The 23,468-nt window shown below is 48.7% G+C and overlaps 2 protein-coding genes across 11 annotated transcripts in view; one reads left to right on the top strand and one right to left on the bottom strand.

The window, feature by feature from the left end:
- Positions 1-1,604: 1,604 nt before the first annotated feature.
- Positions 1,605-15,410, top strand: KIAA1191 (KIAA1191 ortholog). 9 transcript variants are annotated; one of them, XM_006047252.3, is made up of 9 exons: positions 2,209-2,349; positions 3,418-3,528; positions 3,764-3,850; positions 6,745-6,923; positions 9,496-9,622; positions 11,605-11,729; positions 13,691-13,797; positions 13,949-14,091; positions 14,201-15,410. In XM_006047252.3, the coding sequence occupies exons 3-9, from the start codon at positions 3,823-3,825 to the stop codon at positions 14,407-14,409; spliced, it is 918 nt and encodes a 305-aa protein (XP_006047314.2). In that variant the 5' UTR covers positions 2,209-2,349; positions 3,418-3,528; positions 3,764-3,822; the 3' UTR covers positions 14,410-15,410. The 9 variants fall into 9 exon arrangements, with proteins under 9 accessions (XP_044781425.1, XP_006047316.2, XP_044781424.1 ...); XM_025296409.2 differs by having other exon boundaries at positions 9,493-9,622; XM_025296412.2 differs by having other exon boundaries at positions 3,764-3,869; positions 9,493-9,622.
- Positions 15,411-15,519: 109 nt separating this feature from the next.
- Positions 15,520-23,468, bottom strand: part of SIMC1 (SUMO interacting motifs containing 1) — a 75,819-nt gene continuing 67,870 nt past the window's right edge. The window contains exon 10 of one of the 2 annotated variants that reach the window (XM_044925488.1): positions 15,520-16,298. In XM_044925488.1, the coding sequence (XP_044781423.1) occupies positions 16,267-16,298 (32 nt within the window). In that variant the 3' untranslated portion in view covers positions 15,520-16,266. Of the gene's footprint in view, positions 16,512-23,468 lie in introns of both variants that reach the window. The other variant, XM_006047274.3, reaches the window with a different exon arrangement.

Raw genomic sequence — 23,468 nt, 5'->3', positions numbered from 1 at the left:
TGGGATGTTATCCGCAGAGGGGAGTCACTGAAGTCTTCATAGGAATCAGATAAAGACGTTTCCAATTTAAGAATATCAGCATGACCACAATGTTCTGGGTAAATTTAGTGTAGGAAGAAATTGCGGGCAGTTGTTTTAGGATGAGATGGCAAAACTGAGTGAAGGGCGCTCTCTCTCCCGCGTGCGTGCGCTCTTTCTCTTTATCTCTCACTCTCCCTCTCTCTCCTGCTACCTTCTAAATAAAATAGAGCTGTAACACTGATTTGCTTAAGAGCCGTAACATGGTTTGTCCAAGACCTGAGAGCTGTGACGCGCCGAGGGCTTTAATGTCTGTCACTCCAAATCTTTGTTGTGACGAGACAAAGAACCGAGGAACACTCACGTGACATCCATGGTGCCGTGCTGCTGCTGCTGCTGCTGCTGCTAAGTCGCTTCAGTCGTGTCCGACTCTGTGCAACCCCATAGACGGTAGCCCACCAGGCTCCCCCGTCCCTGGGATTCTCCAGGCAAGAACACTGGAGTGGGTTGCCATTTCCTTCTCCAATGCATGAAAGTGGAAGTGAAGTCGCTCAGCCGTGTCCGACTCTTAGCGACCCCATGGACTGCAGCCCACCAGGCTCCTCCATCCATGGGATTTTCCAGGCAAGAGTACTGGAGTGGGGTGCCATTGCCTTCTCCGATGGTGCCGTGACTCGGGTTTAACCTGGCTGAAACAACCTCCGCATGGAAGAGGCCAAGCACAGCAGGAGCCCAACTCAGCGAAGCTCCCGCACTAGAAGTGGAAGGCGGCGAAACCCAGCGCAGGGGAAGGCCCATCATGCTGAACACCGGGACAGCGAAAAACGAACTCAGCAGAAAGCTCATGCGGCCCAGTCTCAGATTCCAGAAGACCTCTGGTTAAGGTAAGAGGTTCTCGCTCCTATGGCTGGAGGGGACTTTACAATCTCTCGTTTCTTGTTTCCTCGAACCTCCGGCAAACAGGAGGGCGGCAGGGGGCACAATTGAGGGACTCTGTGGAGTGGCTACTCCTCAGCATGTCCCAAAGGCGCTGTCTGCTGAGCCCCAGTAGCTGTTACCCAAGCTGGTGGGGGTTCTTCTGTCCTTTGTCTTCTCTGTGCCAAGAATCAGACCAATGAAACTGTGAGCACTGGTCAGCTATTTAGCAAATTTTCCGGTGGGCTATGAAGGAGATTCCTTGGACAGAGGAGCCTGATAGGTTATAGTCCATGGGGTCGCAAAGAGTTGGACATGAATGAGCGACTTCACTTCACTTTACATCACCTGTAATTGCCTAAGATAAGATTCACCTGGAGAGCACCTGGAGAGCTTTTAATTATTGCAGATTTTCATCTTCGAGTGGTCACCCCAGTAGGGCTGGCATCTGACAGGGAATTGATCATTTTAAAAATAGCTCCATGCGGTTTTATCTCCAGATGGCTGGGGAAATGCTGAATATTCATTGGAAGGATTGATGCTGAAGCTCCAATACTTTGGCTACCTGATGGGAAGACCTAACTCATTGGACTTGACCCTGATGCTGGGAGTGATTGAAGGCAAAAGGAGAAGGGGGTTGCAGAGGATGAGATGATTAGATAACATCACCAACTCAATGGACATGAATTTGAGCAAACTTCGGGAGATAGCAAAAGACGGGATCTTTTCTGGCTGTAGTGTATGTTGTCCCAAAGAGCTGGATGCAACTTAGCCACAGAATACCACCACCACCTAGAGGAGGCAGGTGCTGCTTGCTTCCCCTTTTGGTCCTGCTTACAAGTATGAATCCTGCTACTAATATGAACCCAGAAGTTCCTGGAAGAGGGTCCCTGCTCACTTCAGGTCTTAGTCAAAGTGCCTTCACATCTCTCCGAACGTCAACTTCCCTAAATGAAAAAGGTTTGAGAGTGTCACTTTACCGTGCTATCTCAATCTGTGCTCAGCCTGTCACAGGCCCAGGCATAGAATGCTGGTCTAGGGGCGCTTTTCTTCTGGGAACTGGCGGGTTCGGCACACAGAGCCCTGGCCCCAAGACCCTCAGTGCCCGCGATGATTCTGGGTCTTGCCGGATCGTGGACTACAACTCCCAGCATACTCCAGCCCCGCCCTCATCCTGCCAGGTCTCGCGTGAAGTGACGCCGCCTCCGGAGAGTTTATCAGGGAGGCTGCCGGCGGCTGGTATCCTGTTCTCCCTCCCAGGTTGGCGTCTGGGACCTTCTGTGTCGCCACAGGCACAGCGCCGCTCACACCATGGCTTGGATCCGGACTGCGCAACAACCTTTGGAGAGACGTGGGTCTTTGGAGCCTCTTTAGTCCCAGGCCGCAGGCAGCTCCGCGGCGGCGGCGGACGGAAAGGTAACTGGAGGAGCCGGGCCTGGCCCTCCTGGGGGCTCGGGCTCCGCTGTTTAGGAGGGGCCTGGCCCCCATCCCCCGCCAGGCCCGGGCCTGGGGCCTCGTGGTGCCCTCACTCAGGCTGGCTTACTCAGGCTCGGAGCTTGGCTGGACCGCACTGTGCGGCTTTCGCTCCGCCTTCTGGCGGCGGGGGCGGTGGTGGTGGGGGGGGGGTCCTCCCACCGCGGGGTTCCTCAGCGATGACGCCCCCGCGGCCCCGGCCCCGGGCCTCGCCTCTACCAAGCCGGCCTAGTCCTGGACCACCCCTGCTTGCCTTCAGCTCCCCAGTCTCCTACTTGCCTTGCCCCGGGGAACCTTCATCTTGAGCCAGCCCCTGCCTGCCCCTAGTCTCCGTAACCTTTCTTAGCCTCGCCGGGTGGAAGAGGCGGTTGAGTCAGCCCAGGCCTTTCGCGTCCGGGTGGCGTTGTCTTGCATCTGGTAAAGAAGTCAGCGCTCTGCGGGGCGGGGGGAGGGCCGGGCCCCGGGAAGTGAAAGGGGAGGTGGCCTTGTCGGAACGCTCCCTGGGCTCCGAGGTTGACGGAACTTTGGTTTCTGCGATGCTCTTTACTTTGCAGTCTGAGCTTCATCAGGATGGGGAGGGGGGTGGGGGGGCAGTGTAGCAAGTTGAAAGCAAATAACGGCTCCCTCAGAGCTTTGTTTGACCTCCTCGGTGAAATGGGGTTGAAATCTGCCTTACAAGATGGGCCACTTATCTGTGACCTTGGACAAGTCACTTCTCCTTTTTGGTTTCTTCTAAAGTGTGAATAAACAATGGATTGCTGCTAGGGTTAAAACACAAGATGAGCGTTGTCTGAATGTCGGTCAGTACTAGCAACCAGGAATGAATTTATTGACTTGATCCCTAGCCCCTTGCCGTGGGTCAGGTTATTTTGACCCTGAGCCCTAATTTACTGAAAAGTGAAATGAGTATAGTATCTCTTTTTAGGTTGTTATGGCAAAAACATGAAACACAGGGAGATGTTTGGCAGACTCTGCAGGGCTGTGCCAACGCTGGTTGTTTGTTGTTCTCAGACCCTCTGGAATGGATGGACTCTTCCTGAGCAGCTTTGCTAATTTGCAGCAGCTGGACGATGTTCCTCATTAATACCTGTCTGTCGGCATAATCGTCACATCCTCTCTCTGGTAAGGGGACCTTTTCACTGTGCATAGTGTCTTTGTCATATCACGGTGTTAAAATCAGTGACGAGTACGCTGAGTCCTTTGACTTTATCCTTTTTTTTCTCCCTTGGCATGTTTGTCGCTCATTGGCTCTTTTACGTGTTAAAGCCATAAAACTCTGTGTGCCTGTTGAAAGAACAGCATTGGAGCTAGTCTTTGGTGTTTGCTGTAAGAAAATACCCTTTGTTATTTTTATTAGGTGGCGGGGAACTCAGCTCAAAGTCTGTGTAGGAAAAGCGCCTGGATCCCAGTCTTTCAATGGCTTCGAGACAACCAGAAGTGCCTGGTAAACTTAGTTCTTTTTGGTAAAGTTATGTTTTACCCTTTAAGGTTTTAAACTAGACAGAAACCACTTTTTCTGGACCAGATGTTAATAGTTACTCTCTGCCATTTAGACTTACTATTTAAATGATGCCAATCTATTATCTTATTAATATAATCCTATTAAATGATTAGTATTATCTTATTATCACATTAAATTGTATCTTATTATCTTATTAACACACCCAGGGTGTGAACCCAGCATCTAACTTGAAAGAGTACCCTTAAGGTGCGCTTAAGGGTATGACAAATTTGTCACTTTCTTAATGTATCAAATCAAAATTCAGAAAAGTTCTTGTACCAAAATGACTTAAACTCACCCCTTTTTTTGGTGAGGAGGAGGTAGGAGATTGGGAGGAATGAAAGTCAAAGCAAAAAAGACACCAGCCTGATTTCAAGGCAACTTGAACTTAGTTATGAGAATATTCAGTGCAACATTTAGTGAGTCCTGGGTTCTTTACAGGGTGGTAATTTCTGGGTTAGTGAAGTCATTGATCCTTCCTTGGACTGTTTTAGTGGGAGGGGTTAGTGATTTTAAAAATCTGAATCACTCAATGTTTAAAACAAATTTAAAAGTCTGTTGGTTATCATCCTGGCTGCTCTGGGCCTTCGTTGTGGTGCGGGCTGCTCTCTCCAGTTGCGGCACCTGCAGGCCTGCCTCGGTAGTTGCGGCCCGGGTTCTCTAGCTAAGGCCCTGTAATGTGTGGGATCTTAGTTCCTGGCTAGGGATTGAACCCGCGTCCCCTGCACTGGAAGGTGGGTTCTTAACCACTGGACCACCCGGGAAGTCCCTGAATCAATTTTTGATTCTCAGTATAGATGATAGTGCCTGTCTCTCAGGGTTACTGTGAAGATCAAACATAAAATAAATGCAAATTGTGAAGCAAAAGTTAATATTGAGTAGTTATGTTCTGCCCAGAAAAATTTTTGTTTTCTATTTATGGGAATATGTGTGAAAGTCGCTCAGTCGTGTCCGACTCTTTTCGACAGACTATGGAATTCTCCAGGCCAGAATACTGGAGTGGGTAGCCATTCCCTTCTCCAGGTCTCCCAGGTCCCAACCCAGGTCTCCCGCATTGCAGGCGGATTCTTTTCCAGCTGAGCCACTAGGGAATATATTTCCTCATAAATACTACCTGACTTTATTATTTTTAGGAAGGCTATTGGGATGTCTCTAAGATGTTTGTGAAATTGCTCCCAAATTAAGTGGAGGGATAGGAGTCTCCCTTGTGTCTTTCGATACGGATCCATCCTGAGTCTCAGACTTCCATCAGCTTGTGCTTCAGTTTGTCTTTCGTTGTGGTTGTGCTGATCGTAAACCCCCTGTGGGCGTCTGGGCCCCAGGGTTGCATGCACCAGGTTGCTGCTTGTGGGGTGGGTTGCATGGAGGGTGTGACTGCTGGCTGATTTCACCTAACACTTGCTAGTGGGCTGTTGTTTTTAACTGTTCTGTGCCTCAGTTTCCCAAGCTGGAAAAGGGGAAGAATATCTGCTTAATGAGGATTAGAAAAGATGAGGGATGTGTGCTTGACAAGGAAGGGTACTTGGTAATTGTTATTTGCTTATGTGTTTGTTTTGATTGAGATAATCCGCATACCATACAATTCAGCCATCTTAAAGTGAACAGGTCAGTAGCGATTTTTAGTGTAGAGACAAAGTTGTGCAACCATCACCACTAATTCCAGAATATCTTCCTCACCCCCAAAAGGAAGCCTTGTCCCTGTAGTAGTCAGGCCTTATTCCCGCTGTGGCTCCTCCCTCCACCCAGCTCCAGGCAACTACTAATCCTCTTTCTATGGATTTGTTGGTAATTGTTACAAAGGGTAACTGCTTGTCCCCTTCGGTTTACATAGAATGTTTTTGCTGGTTTGGGACTTAACTGCCACACTGGTTGATGTCTTGGAGAGAGTGGTTGTGTAATTATAGCAAAAGGAAAATGTCAGCCTGAAGGCAGGATCAGGCATTAGTCCTGGTTTGAAAGGATCCGCAAACAAAGTGAACTTTGCTCCCTGGTCTGGCAGAGCTGAAGCGCCCTTGAAGTGGGAGCCTGCGTCAGGGTGGGGCATTCCAGTGGGCAGGAATAGCAGGGTCAGCTGGCAGTGCTTTGAGAGAACGATTGTCAGTAGCTTCTGGATGGACGTTGCCTCTGCTCTTTTGAGTCATAGGGAACATTTGAAACTGTTTTGGACACTGCTGGACACCCAGCGTGTCGAGCATGTCATTGCTCTTGTTTTCTGAGGAGATGTAGGAAAGGCAGGATTTACTACCTCTGAGCTTTCATTTACTCATCTATAATATAAAATGGGAACAAGACTTCATGTTTTTTTGTGGGGGAGTGCAGGCCATGAGGGTTGTGGAATCTTAGTTCCCCGACCCTGGATTGAACCTGGGGCTTCAGCAGTGAAAGTGCCGAGTCCTAACCACTGGACTGCCAGGGGATTCCTAAGACTTCATATCCTCAGTTTCACCTGAGTTGAGATGCTTGGGATTGCCATGGGGGCGGCTTCTGTGGCCTAAAGAATACAAGCTTTGAAATCAGGTGGGTTTGGGTTTTGATTCCTTACGGCACTTTGAAGTTATGTGACCTGGCTCAGGTAAATTGAATTGTTTGGTTTGCTAATCCATAAAGATGGATTAGGGCTGCTGTGTGGGTGAAGTGGAGAATCCAAAGCAGCAGGCCGAGAGGAAGGGCTTTGTTCTGTTTCCTTACCTTGCCTGGGTTAGCTCTTCCAGAACCAGCTGCTATTGCTTTGTCCCAGAAGAAGTGTTTCAGAGCCTTCCTGCCTACAGATGAATTAATTTAAAGCTACCAGTATGTTCAGCTGGTGAACCCATCCTGACCGGTGTCTCTGTTCTTAGCTCTTGAGCCTAGTGGGCCTCTAGGCAAGATGTCCCTGCCCATCGGGATGTACCGCCGGGCATTCAGCTATGATGATGCCCTCGAGGACCCTACGCCCATGACTCCTCCTCCATCGGACATGGGCAGCATCCCCTGGAAGCCAGTGATTCCAGAGCGCAAGTATCAGGACCTCGCCAAGGTATCTGACCCTGCCGAGTGCTGCTGGCAGGCCCCACCCCTTCCTTTTCCTTCCTCTGCTCCCAAAGCTGCTGGTGGCTCCCGGCACCCAGCGAATGGGGCACCCACTCACCTCTGTACATGTTGCTGTTCTCTGTGGGGTTGGTAGGCCTCTTTTCCTTTATCATTCAAAACTAGAATGGCCAAGTCTTCTCCCATTACCCGCCCTTGCCATTTCCACAGCATTAAGTCCAAGCTCCTTAGTCTTAGTCTGGCTTTGCATGATCCTGGTCCTCTGAACACCATGCCCCCCACATGCCGTGATCCAGCCTTGCCACTTACCTAAGATTTCTTGTACTTAATAGGGTATTTGATGCCTCTGAGTCTTTGCTTGTCACTGCTCCGATTGCCTGGAATAGTCCCAGTCCCTGTCCTGTTGTTCTGTTCCATCTGCCTGACAAATGGCATCTTTTGAGTCTTAGCTCGATCTCAGTCTCCTCTGTGATCTTCCTCTGTCCTCCCAGTAAACTGTCCCCCTGCTTTTCAGGTCTCCGGTGTCCTCTGGACCCTGTCAGCACCCCTGCTGTGTTAGGCACCCTCCGTTAGCATCCTGGGGGCAGGGCCGCGTCTGATCTGCACCCCTCTGCAGCATCTGGTGGAGGGCGTGGCAGATGTGCTGCGCCGCTCCTCGTGCGGTCCTGTGTCGGGCGCCGGTCCTGTGGCGACCCCGGGGAGCTGCCTCCCCGCCGGCCCTCCTGCCGCAGGCACACGCGCCGCTCCGCGCTCGCAGCCCTCTGTGCAGCTGGGCTCACGGTTCTTACATGCTGGCTGCAGGCGTGTCACTGGAGCCTCTGCTTCCTGTCTCTCGCCTCTGACTTCCCACGACCACTGGCCGCGCTGCCTGAGTCAGCTAGGCCTGCCAGTTCAGGCATCTCCTCCTCGCCCGCACTGCGGTCGCGCTGCGCTGTGGTCGCGCGGCGGCTCGGGCCCTGAGGGCAGGTAAAGCCCCGTGTAAGCAGCCCTGGGGGCGAGCCCCGAACAGCCTGCGCCCCCGCCGCGAGCCTGGCCTCACCCCCGAGCCAGCGTCTCGGGTGAGAGATGACAATACTTTTGTCACGGAGCTGCTGTGGGGATTAAAGAAGAGACAGCGGGGAGGCTCGGCCCGTCTTCCGTGTGGAGCCGATGCTGTGACTGCGGCTCCCAGCCCACCTCTCTCAGTGGAGCCGTATCTGAGCCCTGCTTTCTGATGGGGGCGCCCCGCTCACCCGCGCCCGCCCCGTCAGGCTCTCAGAATGGAGCGCCTCTCGCTGTCGCCATGAAGGAGTCCCCTGCAGCTCCAGGGCACGTTCCCCACATTAGCCATCCACCAAAATCTGACCCAGTCAGCTGTTGAGGTGGAAGCGCTCTGTGTAAAAAGTGCTGGCAGTACCAGGAGAGAAGGGCCCTGGCAGCCTGCCTGAGGCGCCGAAGCAGCAGGCTCCCGGGACTGGAGCAAGAAATAAGGGCGGCTCCTGATGGGGCTTGGGGCTTGGACGGCGGCCCACCACCCTCTGCATCTGTGAAGGCTCCCGCTTGCTTCACGAGGCAAAGAACGTGCGTCCAGTCTTCGGCTGTGCCCCAGCTGGGACAGCTGACGTTTGGAACAGCCGCTGTCCACGGGGAGCCCAGCCTGGCTCTGCGTGCATGCTTCCGCTGGTCCTAACTCTCTACGCCCTAGGCATCCGCGTCCCCACCCGCAGCTGTCCTCCCAAGTGAGGAAGCAGAGGTTTATTTAGGTTTTGCTCGAGTTAGTTAGATCGTAGCTGAGAAGTTTAAATCCTGTTTTGTAACAGGGATACAACATTTCAGTACTCCCTTCTTCTCCCCTCCTTTCTGACCATCTTTCCTCTCAGCTCCTTTGGAGAAGCAGAGAATAAAGAGGAAGCCCACTTCTCTGCTTCCAGTCAGAGCCGAGCACCGTGTCAGGTGCTGAGCTGAGGGAAGGCAGCATGCTCCAGCTCGCTCGCGTGAAAGATGAGGCGCTATGGAGACCTTCTGGTCTGTTTTAAAAGACCATTATTGGACCTTTAGAGCCATGGTCCAGAAAGTGTGGTCTCGGAACCTGCAGCATCAGCATCACTTGGGGGTTTGTTGGAAATGACGTTCTTGAACCCTGACTCACACCTCCTGAATCCCCTCTGGGTGGGGCCCAGCAGTCTGTTCAACAAGCCCTCCGGTGGATGCTGGCAGTCGGCAGAGTTCCAGAACTACTTAGTAGATGCAGTGGTTAATCACGCAAAAGCAGGGACGGTGCTCGGGACACAGTCAACGCTTAGTAATAGGCGTCTGCATCCTTAGGGCCGTGGTAATACAGTGTATTGGACACAGTCTGGGACGACAGTAAAGCCCAGAGCTTCAGATTCTGGCTCTCCCACTTCTATAAGTATATAAATACAGGCTCTTTGTATCAAGTCATACGCGCTGTCGCTGTGCATCTAGCCAGGTGGGGATGACAGCCCCCTTCACGTGTTTCCTCATGGATCTGATGGCTCCCGAAGTGGGGCTGAGGCTGTGACTCCCGTGTCCGCTCACGTACCCCCTCCCCTCTTGAGCAGGTGGAGGAGGGAGAGCCCAGCGTCTCCTCGCGTGCCCCGGCCCCGCCGCCGGCCACTGACAGTGCAGAGAAGGCCCCTGTGGTGAAGGCCAAAGCGACCCATGTCATCATGAGCTCTTTGATCACAAGTAAGCGTCTGCGCCCTCGGAATAGAGTCAGGTGGGGCGGGGGAGAGCTGAGTCCCCGCAGCCAGCTGCCAAGGGCTCTGCACGCCCGCCTGCCTCAGCCTGTCCTCAGCGAGCCCCGCCGAGGCCAGCCTGGCTGCCCAGGCGGCACCAGTGCTGAAGCTCCATTGAGGCGGGAGGTTGACCCAGTGCTCAGCATCGTGGTCCATTCGGGGCTACGGCCTTGCTTTCCCCTGCCCATCAGCGTGGCCCGGGGCAAGTTGTCTTAACTGTGGCAGCTGTTTCCCCTCCATGAGGTGGGGGATCTGGCCGGCAGTAGGTGGCAGGGTTAGATAGCACAGCGCTCAGGGGCCAGGGGCTGCTGCCGCTGCCATCTCAGGCTCTGCTAGAGGAGGAGGCCCACGGAGGCATCGCCCACCTGCCCCGCACTCACTTTTTAAATTAAATGGCTCAGAGTCGTTCCTTTTCCTGGGCCTTGAGGCACCAGTCTTTAGTCTTGAGAATATGGGATTTATGGTCCTGATAAAACTAGAAACAAGATAGCCTGAATTAAAAAAATCCTAACAAGTTATCTGAACTCAGTGGTTCTGGAGGGTCCCTCTAGTTGCTGTGGGAAGTTAACAGTCACTAGATACAGAGTCCTGCTTGTCAGCAGCAGCCTCTGCCAGGGGCAGGGCATGTTGGAAGTCAGAAGCCCTTGTTTATGTGCTCTGGGAGGGCGTCAGTTAGTCTTGGGCAATTCCTGAAGAACTCACCTAGGAACCAAAAGTTCAAACTCTTACCTGGACTTTTTTCTTATTCACACAGAAATGCACTGTTTGAATCAGCAGCTGCTACTTGTATTTTGCGACCTTGAGAATGTGTCCTGGCAGTGTTAAGAAGCTTAGTCATTGTTCTTTCTGTGCAGTAGAAATTCTTTATTGAAAATACAGGTTACCAACAGCATAAAACATAGAACCCCAGTATATATTATTATCACTCAGATACTTATTTGGCTTAGTTATGTCCACCTGTAAGCATATTTTTATATAATTGCAGGTATAATAAACCATTTTATTGTTTTAGTTAATACTGCCATGAACTTTTGATGTTGCTATAATCTTAAATTTTTTTTTTTAAAGCCGCATTTAAATTAGTGTATTGTATTCACTAAGAAGTCCTTTCCTGCTTTTAAAATTTTAAGGTGACTACCTGGCAAGACTGGAAAACATCTTCATACATTTAGTGTGTGTGTGTGTTTTCCCTTGCTTCTGTTTCTGATGGAAATAAACTAGCCCCTTCGAAGGGGAAGAACTCAGTCATGAAGGGCCTGTGGCGTCTGCACTTTGGTCCATAGCCGCCACATTCTCACCTATGAGGGGTGTATTATGTAGAGTGTACAGATTAAGCAGGAGTTCTGCTGTCGTCCAAGGCATCGCTGACACTGATGATGAGATATTCAGATGCTGCGCCAGGCCCCGTGCGGGCAGCTGCGCGCACCGTTGGAAGCACTGAGTCAGTAGACCTTGGCCAGTTCAAGGCACATTATTCTCTCTGGTTCGGATCTTACTGCTACCCTGGTGCCATCTGGCCTAAACGTGGCCTGGTTTCTTTTTGGGCAAAGGTCTTAGAGAGGGGGGTGAGTCTCTCTGAGAAAGCTTTGTATTGAAGAGCTTGCACTGTTTCTGAATGTCAGCTGCCTTCTCTGTGTTGCATTTCTAAATATTACTACAGACAATGTCCTGGGGTACAAATGAGGACAGTAAGGAGTGTTTCCCTGGAGGCTGTCCGGCTGTCTCTCTAGCTTGTGTCAGGGAGGCTTCCTTCTGCTCAGAGGGGCTTTGTGGGAGATTCAGAATTGCTGCTACGCCGCCTGTCTGGGGGATGCCCTCTCAGACGGCCGGTGTGAGCTCTTGCTCCCGGGGAGAATGGTAGCTATCTGTTCATCTCCCCCAGGTTGCGATGGGAGGGGGGATGGCCATGACTATCATCTCCTTTGTCCCCAGAACAGAACCAGGAGAGCATTCAGCGTTTTGAGCAACAGGCAGGGCTGCGAGATGCTGGCTACACCCCCCACAAGGGCCTTACCACTGAGGAGACCAAATATCTTCGAGTGGCAGAAGCACTCCACGTAAGCTTGTTCTTAGGAACTGAACACACAAACCTCGTCATTTACAGCCTGAGCGTGGCTGTGGTTCAGGAGCTCCCAGCTCAGCTAGTTGGGGGTTGAGGAGAGTGGTGGGAAGAGACTTGCATGAGGAATTTAGAGCTTGTTTAGTCCCCCTCCAGAGTGGTAGCACTTCAGCTGAAAGGTCCGGGGCTCTCAACTTCATTGTTTCTGCTTATCTGCCTATAAAGCTTGGGTTGGAGGGTCAAATGAGATTCTGGGCTGATCCGTGTGAGTGTGATGAACAACAGAGCCAACGTGGGTCACTCTGTGTACTAGTGAGTGACCGAGGGTGAGAAAGGAGAGTTGGGAACCTCAACAGAGGTAATGCTGGATGGGAAGGAGTGCCAGGTTCTAATTTAATTTTTAAAAAATTAAAATAGTGTAGAATTGGGATGTTTTTGCTCTTTCATTTTTAAAATTGGAACGGATAAAGAATTTTCAGTAAGGCTTTTGTTGTTTAGTCACTAAGTCATGTCTGACTCTTTGCAACCCCATGGACTGTAGCCCACCAGGCTCCTCTGTCCATGGGATTTCCCAGGAAAGAGTACTGGAGTGGGTTATCATTTTCAGTTTCTCCAGAGCATCTTTCCGAGCCAGGGATTGAACCCACATCTCCTGCACTGGCGGGCAGATTGTCATTGAGCTACCTGGGAAGCCCCTTTAGTAAGGTTAATAATGACCAAATAACTGTATCAATAAAATAGTTTTAAGTGATTTTCCTTTCAGGGACTATCACTTTATAATTAATGCTGTTTTTAAGATTTATCAAGCACTCATATTCACTTCATCTTATTAATCCTCTGACATAGACACTATTATCTGTGTATTGTAAATGAAGAAACAGGGGTTTAGGGTTATGTATTTAAACATCCACAGTGTCTGAATTCAAATCTCTGGATCCCCTAGTCCCTGTGGATTCTTTCTCATATTTCAAAATCTTCTGAGAATCTGGCTCCTGAAGGGGCTTACTTGGAGGCATGATATACAGTATATAGACGGAGGAATAATGTAAGAGTTAGTGGCCTGTGGCAGAGATACAAGACACTGTAGACGATGGTTGCATTTTGTAATGAGTGTCCCAGATGATTTTTGCACACTACACATAAAACTATGCTGTGGGGGAGTCAGGGCTGGCTTGGTGTCCAGCTGAAGCTCTCAGGCAAGACAGATGCTTCTGGAGAGGAGCACTGTCAGCCTTTGACACTGAGAACTTTCCAGGGTGTCATTCTGAATTCAGTTGCCCAGTTCACTCCATGTAACCATGGAACTGCATCTGGCACATCTTCTGCATCCTGGCCATAGGAGTAGAACATGAGGATGGCTGAGATGCCAGCTCACACAGCTTCCCGTGCTGAGGATGGAGAGGATTCACACGTGGGCACTTAAGCGTAGCCTGGGCATTGGCATCCTAGCCACGGGGCATGGATACGTGTGGAAGCCTTGGCCCAGGAGCAGTGAGACAAGCAGGCTTGTCTCCCCAGGGAAACTGCTGGTCTGTGGTTAGGCATCTGTTTACTGCACCCAGAGCACCGGGTGGCTGGGTACGGGCGGGCGAGGTTCACAGAGGGAGCGTTGAGCTGGAGAGAGTGGCGCGCCGAGGCAGGAGGGTGCTGAGGAGGGCCCACTGCGGGGCTTCTGGCTCCTCCACTTACTGGCTATAAATGTGCGGACGTCAGAAGCTCTGGTGTGAAGTTAGTACAGAGGTGTTTGAGATGTATTTGATGAAAATGTGTTTTTAAAAGACGGCCTTTTACCTAGCATGGCAGAGCCTGAAGAATATCTGGCCTGTAATCCAGATAATGCACCTGTTAACATTTCCTTTTCCTGAAGTTAGTGTGAAGCAGGTTGTTTACACCCTAACTTAGCTGTTTTGTATCTGCTCTGACTTTTACAAAGTCTCTCTTCTTAACCCATATGAGCAGAAACTAAAGCTCCAGAGTGGAGAGACAGCAAAAGAGGAGAGGCAGCCGGCGTCCACACAGTCCACCCCGAGCAGCAGCCCCCAGGCCTCCCCTAAGCAGAAGAGCAGGTGAGCGCCTCAGCGGGCCCAGCAGCCAGGGGCTCAGCCCAAGGCTTCTGAGTCAGGGGCAGGAGCTGGCGGTCCCTGGCCTCAGCAGGGAACACTTCTAGAGCTGGAGCAAAAGGATGTGTTACCTGGCATTTTATCCTTTCTCTTCCAGAGGCTGGTTCACTTCTGGTTCTGCCACAGCCTTACCTGGCCCCAGCCTTAGCACCATGGATTCTGGAAGCGGGGATAAAGACAGAAGCTCTGCTGATAAATGGAGCCTCTTTGGACCAAGATCCCTCCAGAAGGCTGAGTCAGGTAAGGCACCCTCTTCACTAAAGAAAGCAGCGTGGCGGGCATTTGACCGTGTATGCTGGTAACTGCCGACAGATCTTGAAATCATCTGCTCTTTGGTTTACTTCTGCAGGAGGCTTTGCCATCCAAGCCTACAAAGGAGCCCAGAAACCTTCTCCAATGGAAGTGATGCGCGCACAAGCCACCCGAAGGGCGGAGGAGCCAGCAACGTTCAAGCCGCCCAAGATGGATATCCCAGTGATGGAAGGGACGAAACAGCTGCCGCGGGCCCACAGCCTCAAACCCCGGGACTTGAATGTTCTCACACCCACTGGCTTCTAGAGCTTTCTGTCCCAGGGACTCTGCATCAAGGGTATTGAGCCCAGCTCCCTTTACCTTGGCTCTGACATAGGAAAAGTTTTGTCTTTGTGAAAATCAAACTGAGGTTAGATGGAGACATAATTGGTTTTTGCGGAACATTAGTGCAAAGCTTGTCCTTGTGTGGAAAAGCCATTTTGTATTGCTTTAACGTTAGACTAAACTTGAGCAGTGGTATATGGGGACCTCCCCAGAACTTGGACCACTGCTTACTAGGTGACTGTCTGCGTTGTTCCAAAACCAAGGCTTCAGGATTCCTTCACCATGTCCAGGTGCGCACGGGGACCATGGCGTGGGGATGTCCACGGACTAGTGCAGGCGACTTCGGCCCTCACGGCTGTGCTGGCGCCGGTCTGGTCAGTTAGGGAACCCAAGCCTGCTTGAGATCTGGGTACAGCTAAGAGCCAGCCCCGGCAGGGACCCCCCGTTTGTGCTGGCACCGGCGTCTCCTCGCGTCCTGGGGGACCTTGTGGGCCCCTGTGTCCCGCAGCCAGCCCTTGCTGTGCTACCTCTGGGGCCTGTGCTGTGGGAGGGGTGCTTCTCTTCTGCGTGTCACAGAACAAACACTAGTCTTAACACAGCCATTGTTGCACTTTAAAGCGACATTAATTTAGCTTCCATTTGGTTGAAAACTTCCTAAAGGAGAAAATTCAGTCTACTGGCTTGCTATAGATAAATGGATGTTAAACTTTTTAAAAAGTTCAACTGCAGTTCGAATATAGTCTGGAGGTTCATGTGAAACTAGTGTCACTCTATTTTGGTTTTCTTGTTCAGGCTAGGGCTTGAAAATGTTTTTCCTGGGAGGCACAAGAACTAAAAAATTTCCGTATGCAATCATTTTCCCCTCAAATGAGCCTCCTACCTTTGTAAACGTACCTCGCTGAGGAGAGGAGCCGGGAGGCCACTCGCATTTCTCTCCACTGTGCACGCCACTGTCTTGAATGCTGTCTCCCGTCCCTGCTGTCTTTTGCTTTGGACGGTACTGTGTCTACACAAGGAGTCGAGCTGACCTCCCCCAGAGACACCCTGAAGGAGTCGAGCTGACCTCCCCCAGAGACACCCTGGAGTCTCAAATGATCAGAATTAATTTATTTGTGTCTTCTGTTATGCTTGTATCTTTTACTTGTTTTGACAATAAAAATCCTTACTACTTTCTCAAATGTAGATGGAGGTTTTTTCATTGTTATTCCATTCTGCCTGCTCAGTCATGAAGCCTGAGCACAATAAACTTGGTATTTTGAAACACCATTGCCTTTTTATTGTATCCTTTTAACATCAATTCTTTTGCAGCACACTCAACACTTTTGTTTCTATCCCCCTTCATTACATTAGGTCTTAACAGACAGGCCACAAATAGGCAGTATCACAGGTCCAGTATAGGATGCTTGTTTTCCATTAGGGAGACAAACATCTTTCTCTTTTGAAACAGGTTCTCAGTACCTTGAATGATGTAACATTGACGTCTCGAATTTGTTCAGCACATGGATTCTTTTTTTCACATCTTGAATGGAAATGTTAGACATATAGTGCATACAGTATTACCTGTTTCAAAAAAGTATACATAAATAATTTATTAAAAAATATATACACCGTGTATATTTAACTCATATCTGAGAAGAGGCTAGGACAGGGTTGTTAAAAAAAAAGATGTTTACTAAAGAGTTAGAAAGTTATCATAGCCTACAGATAAATAAGGTAGGTTTGGTCCTGTTAGATTTTAAACTACTTTCTATACTTCTGGGACTTCCAAGCAGTTGGAGGTGGACTTCAGGAGGTATTCTCGGTGTTCAGTGCCTCGGACGACCTTGGGCTGCTCTGGGCCTACGGAGAGGCCTCCGAGTCGGGGTTCAGGTCTGCGGCAAAGAAGAGCAGGAGCCTGAGGAGGTGCACCTTGTCCTGCAGCTGCGGGACGAGCGGCTCCCCCAGCATGCGGACCAGGCGGCTGCGGAAGGCCTCGATCTGCTTCTCCACGTCCACCACAGAGATGTCATCTCCCTGCTGGGGCTTGGGCTTGATTCTTTTGATTATTAAGTCTTTCCGGTCAATCACTGAGCTCCGCAAGTGCTCTGCAAGAGGGAAAAAGTCAGCGGCACTGTTCTGTACGACTTTCTATTCTATGACTGGGGAAGATGGAATTTTGGTAGGTAGGGTCTAGGCAAAGATTTGTTTATGAGTGACTAGGCTACAAGTCAAAGGCCCATTTCTGAAAGGTCCTTTGTTCTGGTTCTCTCTGGACCTCAGGTTTTAGTATTAAAAAAAAAAAGCCTTGGTTTTAGTTCTTTTTCCTTTGTTGATTTAGACAACAAACCTATATTAAATAATGAAACTATTTCAAATGGATATAATTGGAGAACTATTCTTTGAAAAATATTGCAAAGAAATATTAAGTTTTACGTGGTAAGTTTGTCATGATTTTGGTTTATTGTAATTCTATTTAAAAGAATCCATTTTGTATGTATGGCAGGATAGACCAAATGAATAAATACATTCGTGTTGTTGAGAATAAAGCAAGGGTTCTCACTGTGGGAGAAAAGACTGAGTTAAGGAACAGGAAGAGGAAGAATTCTGTGGAAGTGGAAACAGGTATCAGTATGGACTTTTTTTTTAATTACATAATTTACTAGCTCTTGTCAGAAAGGGCCTAGAAGCAATAATAACTGATGGCTGTCCCAGTAGCAGTCAGCATGCTCAGCACCTAGATCTTGGTTTCAAAATACTATTTCCCACTCCCCACTAAGAGATGCCAGAACTCTTGGCAAAAAGGCTGATTTTAGGATCATGGCAAGGAAGTTACAAGGTGAACCTGGGACTTTTTTTCATAAGAAAGTAAGGGAATGCTTAGAAACTAATGGGGACATGTTAGAGAGTTCCTGTTGGCCACATTTTGAACAATATGATGGTAAATAATGGCAAAAAACAAAAAAACGGGACTGTTAACAGTGAATTTTAAAATGTCCCAAATCCATAGTAAATAAGAATGAGTGCAGGGAGAAGGGAAAGGTCATTTTTACCAGAAGGCCAGTTAAGAAATGTAGAAGGGATACATAACTAGAAAGGGACCATTTTTTCAATCTACTAAATCAATTCAGTAGTTTCCCAAATGAAAGGCTAAACAGGATATTGAGTCTCAAAGTTTTACCCTCTGGGAAGAAAACACAGGAGAAATCTCATAGATACTCCTTGACCATATGGTCCAACTTAACATCAATGAGACCAAACTGATGTTCCTGCCTCTTGATGTAACGCACTGGAAAGGGGTGGACACCGTCATCTCTTCTGTGTTCTTGCTGCTCATGAGAGAATAGCTAGGCAACCCCAATTGTGCGGTGTTCTATGAAATAACTGACCTGGACTCTTCAAAAATGTCCCATTATGAGAGACAAGCAAAGGCTGGCAGCTGTGCTAGATGACAGGAGGCCGAGGAGCAAGCCCACCGAGTACAGTGTGTGATGTCTGACTGAGTCCTGACCCAAAGCAAAACCAAACACCAGTCAAGGTACTACTGGCACATACTACGAAACATTGTATCGAGGATAAAATCAGTGGGATAATGAATAATGGTATGTAGGAGAATATTCTTAAGCTGAAGTATTTAACCATGAGGGATTATGACAGCGCAACTTACTCTTAACTGGTTCAGCAAAAATAGTATGTGGATAGATCAATAGATAAGCCAAATATGGCAAAACATCAACAGCTTCTGAATCAAGGTAAAGGTTATATGAGTGTACGTCATACTACTCCTTAAACTTTTCTGTAGGTCCAAAAATAAAATGCTGGGGGAAAGTAAAAACTTCTAAAGGTATCCATTACAAAACCATGAGTCGGTCCCAGCAGGGCTCTGGAAGTGTGTGGAGTCGAGGCACAGGAGCACAAGGTCACACATAAGGCAAACGGAGGGAAGGGCCCTGCAGGCCTTGAGTCCGGGTGCACCAGAGACCATGCCAGCGTCATTTCTCCATCTCATTTATAAAAGGGGGTAATGGCACCTTCATTAACGGTTACTAGAAGGACTGAACTACAGGGTCTAGAAATTTGAGAAAACAGAATCAACTGAAAAAAAAAAAGTGTAATCGATTGTAGAACATCCAAAAAGTCTGGAAACAGGAGGCACAGCTGCCCTGAGATGTCATCATAGGGGCATTTCAACATTTAACCAGCGTTTACAGTGAGTGCCTACCCTGCCTCTGGGACAGGGCTAGGCTCCAGGGAGACAGTGCGATCAGAGACCTGGGCCCAGCCCTCATGGACTGACGTTCTAGCCGCAGGAAGCCTGACTGAACCAGTCAACAAAGACAGTTGTGGTTTTGGTGAGTGCAACCAAACAAATAAACCGGGTGCCGTGATAAACAGGAACATTGAGGATACAAGGGAAGCGGTGCATTCTCCTTGGGGAGGGCCTCTTAGTTGAGTCCCAAAGGATAAGGAGGTAAGCATGCAAAAGTCTAGCGGAAAAGCAGTCCATGTAGCGGGAAAAGGTGCAAATGATACAGGAAAAGCTTGTTTGGAAAACTAGAGGTTAGAGCTGGGTAGTAAGAAGGAAAACAGGACTAGAAGAGACTGGCAGGCAGCCTGGGTCACAGACCAGTGTGGAGTTTGTCTTCTGAAAGCAAAAGGAGGTATGTGGAATGTTTTAAGCAGTGAAATGTGCAATGCTTCAGTCTGCTACTTGGGAAGAATGGTCACAGGGGACAAAATCCTTTTAGTAGAATTTGATTTTCTTAAAGCATGTGCTACTCTGAAAAACATGAAAATGACTTCGAAATAACAAAGAATTGGCTGCAAAGAGAGGGATAGGGGAGACTTGGGAGCAAGAGGAACTTGGAATCTATTAACACAGGAAATTTAGAGAAGCAAAGGTTAGCAGTGCCTACCTACCCACCGCCCAGGGGGAGGAAGTCCTGGCCACTGGACTTGAACCATCCTGGCCCAGCTGGCGGGGCCTTGGATTTTATGCTTCAGTAGGGACAAGAGTTCTTACCGCAGAGGTTCTTGGGGTTGTTGTGTGAGGCAGTCTTTGCAAAGGGCTTATGTGGCACAAGGCCTGGCTTGAGATACTTGGGCTGGGAGTGCGGTTACTAGTCCCTGGGTCAATACTAGGGCTAGCGATTATCATGTGTCAAGGTCATTGTCACCGGGGCCTCTGATCTAACGGTCACATGGAGCCCTTTACCATCTCTGCAGCTCTTCCATGTACCTCCATGTCAATACCAGCCGAACCGTGGGTGTATCTTCAGCCTCGACACCCCTGGCCTGTCACACCCTCATCACCATTACCCTCCCCGACCTCTCGCGTCCTCAGCCTGTCCGTCACCCATTGGGCCTTACGTCAACCATCTTGCTGGGTTCCCTTCACTTGGGAATCAAGGTGAGTGAGCTCCCTAGCCGGAGGGCCCTTCATGCCCGCTCCTGTCTAGGCCCGTGGTCTTGCTTCCTGCTCTCCCCTTGCTCACTGAATCCTAGTCCTACTAGTCTGTTCTGTGTTCCTTGGACTCACGAAGTAGCTTCTGGCCTCAAGGTCCCTGGACATGCTGTTTCTTCTTTCTGGGAAACTTTGCCCTCCCCATTTGCCTGGCTAATACCAGTACTTCTCATCTTAGTCTGAGTATTACTCCTTCAGGGAGGCCTTCCCGAGTTCCCCCATAAACAATTTAAGTCCTACTTTTTCCCTTCACAGCATTTATTTTCATTGCAATTATGTTACTAGTGTGATGGTTTGTTTCAAGCCAATCACTTCACTCGACAGTTAAGCTCTAGGAGGGCAGGGGCCATGTTAGTTTTAGACACTGAAGTTTTCCCAATGAGCCAGACACAGAGGAGGCGTTGGGTAAATATTTGTTGTCTGGATGAATGTATGAACTGAACTTATGTATGAATTGTGCCTGAGTCTGCTTTTCTCCACTCTGTGGATGAGGCTCCTTGCAGGAAGTCTGTGTGTGAGACTCTCCTTGGAATGAACAGGTGTCTGACTTCCGCATCACCCTCAGTGGCCCAGAGTGAAATTCAGGAAAAGCATTTTGTTCATTTAATAACATATGTTTAAATTCCTAGATTCATAGCTTTAAAGTATATTCTAATTACTCACATGCATCAGGAGAACTCACAGCATATGGCAACTCGTTATTTTGCTGAGGCTCGGACTTGAGTTTCACGGCTATGAAACTGGGGTGTGGGGGCTCGCTTCCCTCAGCTCAAGTGACAGCCCAGCATCCACCTCTCAGGGGCTGCTGTGCCCTCTATGGGAACATTTACAAAATGTGGGGGTTCAAGATACATTGCTCCCCAAGGTCAAGGGTCAGTATGTAAGTAATTTAACCATGTATAGAGAGTTTAGAAAGTGGGCATCAGAAATTCCTTAGAACCTCATCTTCTAATCTCATCTGGGATTTCACAGAAAGTTAATTTCCTCCAGTGTGTTTCCACCGTCCACAGACTCTGGCAACAGACCTAAGTTTGAACCCTGGCTCTGCCTCTACTTTCCTCTCAGCTTCTGTTTGCCCATGTGTGAAAGGGGGTTGGTACTCATCTCACAGGCTTATTGGGTTAGATAAGCCAGTGTATATGAATTTGTCTATGCCCCCTTCCTCTCTTCCTCCTTAGAAGTTCCCATAAACAAAGGGCAAACTTGGACTCCCCAACCTCTTTCTTTCCTACCCAACCCTTGGAGTTGGACAACTCTGTGTGTGCTCAGTCGCTTCAGTTGTGTCTGACTCTCTGTGACCCTATAGACTGTAGCCCGCCAGGCTCCTCTGTCCATGGGATTCTCCAGGCAAGAATACTGCAGTGGGTTGCCATGCCCTCCTCCAGGGGATCTTTTCCACCCAGGGATCGAACCTATGCCTCCTGAATTGCAGGGAGATTATTTATCTGCTGCGCCACCTGGAAGCCCATTGGACAACTCTGGCTGACCTCAAAACGCACTCAATGACGTCCTCCACCCACTTGAACCGGGCAGAGATGACTAAGGAGCTGTCACAGCAAAATGCCTCCTGATAAAGACACTGACTATTTCAGGGAACCATTCAGTTGTGTTCTCTGCAGGACACTCTTTTCAAACTTCTGGTTCTAAATATTTCTTCTCCTTCTTAACTCTTTTCTAAAGAAGCTGAAAAGGATGCTAAGGATAAAACAGGATTAGAATACCCCATTTATTCTTGGTCACTATACACTGGTCTGAGAGCTTCCTCTCCCTTATTCAAGGCAGAAGAGAATATTCTGTAATAAAAGTAGTCCCATGTCCACCTTAAATCACTATTGCCCATGACCCAGGTATATTCCCTGGGAAACAAAACAGAAATGAACAAATATTAAAGGTGAACTTTAAACAAAACCAAGCTGCTTTAATATTAAACTTTCTGCTAGATCTCCAAAAGAAACAATTACATAAACTTCAGTGAGGCTGAGGACACATGGAATTTGCCTTTGGGGCTTTGTTCTTAAAAGGACACGTACCTTTCTTTGAGCATGTTAAAAAATGCACAAACCACACAACCACATGTCATGGCCTTGACAATGCTCTGTTATGTTTTAGTTACAAGGGTCTGAAGCAGAGAAGACCCTTGTAGCATACTCCTGGCCTGGCAACAGGCAGCCTGAGAGTCAGCTAACATTGACTGAGCACTTTCTGTTTTATTTTACGCTGCTGCTGCTGCTGCTAAGTCACTTCAGTCATGTCCAACTCTGTGCAACCCCATAGGCAGCAGCCCACCAGGCTCCCCCATCCCTGGGAGTCTCCAGGCAAGAACACTGGAGTGAGTTGCCATTTCCTTCTCCAATGCATGAAAGTGAAAAGTGAAAGTGAAGTCACTCAGTCGTGTCTGACCCTCAGCAACCCCATGGACCACAGCCTTCCAGGCTCCTCTGTCCATGGGATTTTCCAGGCAAGAGTACTGGAGTGGGGTGGCATTATTTCATGCCTATTAGCAATAGTCTTGGCAAGTTATGTATTATCATCCCTATACTATAGAAGGAAGAAACTGAGGTCTAGAGATATAAAAATAGCTGCCCAATGCAGAGTAGGTGATTAGGTGATGGAATTGTGATTCAAACCCAGAACTCCTATATTAAATCCAGTGCTTTTAATTTTTTTTTAATGTTTCTGTAATACCTTCCTCAATTCCAGGCAAAAGAGGGTGTAAGGACCATCTTATCTTCCCAAGAGCATTACCGAGCTAAAATCAACCTCAATATGATCATGGCAGTTAGATCATGTATGTGTGTATATACGTGTATATATACACACACACATATATATGCAATATATATATATATATATATTAAGGACAGAATAAAGAGCAGAAATAGCAAGGACCTAAAAGCAGCAGAAGAGATTAAGAAGAGGTGGCAAGAATACACAGAAGAACTGTAAAAAAAGGTGTTAATGACCCGGATAACCATGATGGTGTGGTTACTCACTTAGAGCCAGACGTCCTGCAGTGTGAATTCAAGTGGGCCTTAGGAAGCATTACTATGAACAAAGCTGGTAGAGGTGATGGAATTCCAGCTGAGCTATCTCAAATCCCAAAAGATGATGCTGTTAAAGTGCTGCACACAATATGTCAACAAATTTTGAAAACTCTGCAGTGGCCATAGGACTGGAAAAAGTCAGTTTTCATACTACCCAATCCCAAAGAAAGGCAATGTTGAAGAATGTTCAAACTATCTTAAAATTGAGCTCATTTCACATGCTAGCAAGGTTATACTCAAAGTCCTTCAAGCTAGGCTTCAACAGTATATAAACTGAGAACTTCAAGATGTACAAGCTGGATGTGGAAAAGGCAGAGGAACCAGAGATCAAATTGCCGACATCTGTTGGATCATAGAAAAAGCAAGGGGATTAGAGAAAAAACATCTACTTCTGATTCACTGACTGTGCTAAAGCCTTTGACTCTGTGAATCACAACAAACTGTGGAAAATTCTTACAGAGATGGGAATACCAGACCACCTTACCTGTCTCCTGAGAAACCTGTATGCAGCTCAAGAAGCAACAGTTAGAACTGGACATGGAACAACAGACTGGTTC

This window comes from Bubalus bubalis, chromosome 11 (genome assembly GCF_019923935.1).
Source record: "Bubalus bubalis isolate 160015118507 breed Murrah chromosome 11, NDDB_SH_1, whole genome shotgun sequence".
In the NCBI taxonomy this organism is placed as follows: Eukaryota; Metazoa; Chordata; class Mammalia; order Artiodactyla; family Bovidae; genus Bubalus; species Bubalus bubalis.
The sequence above is the reverse complement of the archived record's forward strand: the minus strand, read 5'-3'. Positions and strand labels throughout refer to the sequence as shown.

What these genes read in the sequence shown, in the direction of transcription:
- KIAA1191 (XM_025296409.2), top strand. Translation starts at nt 3,823, where the DNA reads ATGGCTTCGAGACAACCAGAAGTGCCTG. An exon ending in CATGAGCTCTTTGATCACAA is followed by an intron (nt 9,623 to 11,604) that starts GTAAGCGTCTGC and finishes CTTTGTCCCCAG; the next exon opens with AACAGAACCAGGAGAGCATT. An exon ending in TCCCCTAAGCAGAAGAGCAG is followed by an intron (nt 13,798 to 13,948) that starts GTGAGCGCCTCA and finishes TTTCTCTTCCAG; the next exon opens with AGGCTGGTTCACTTCTGGTT.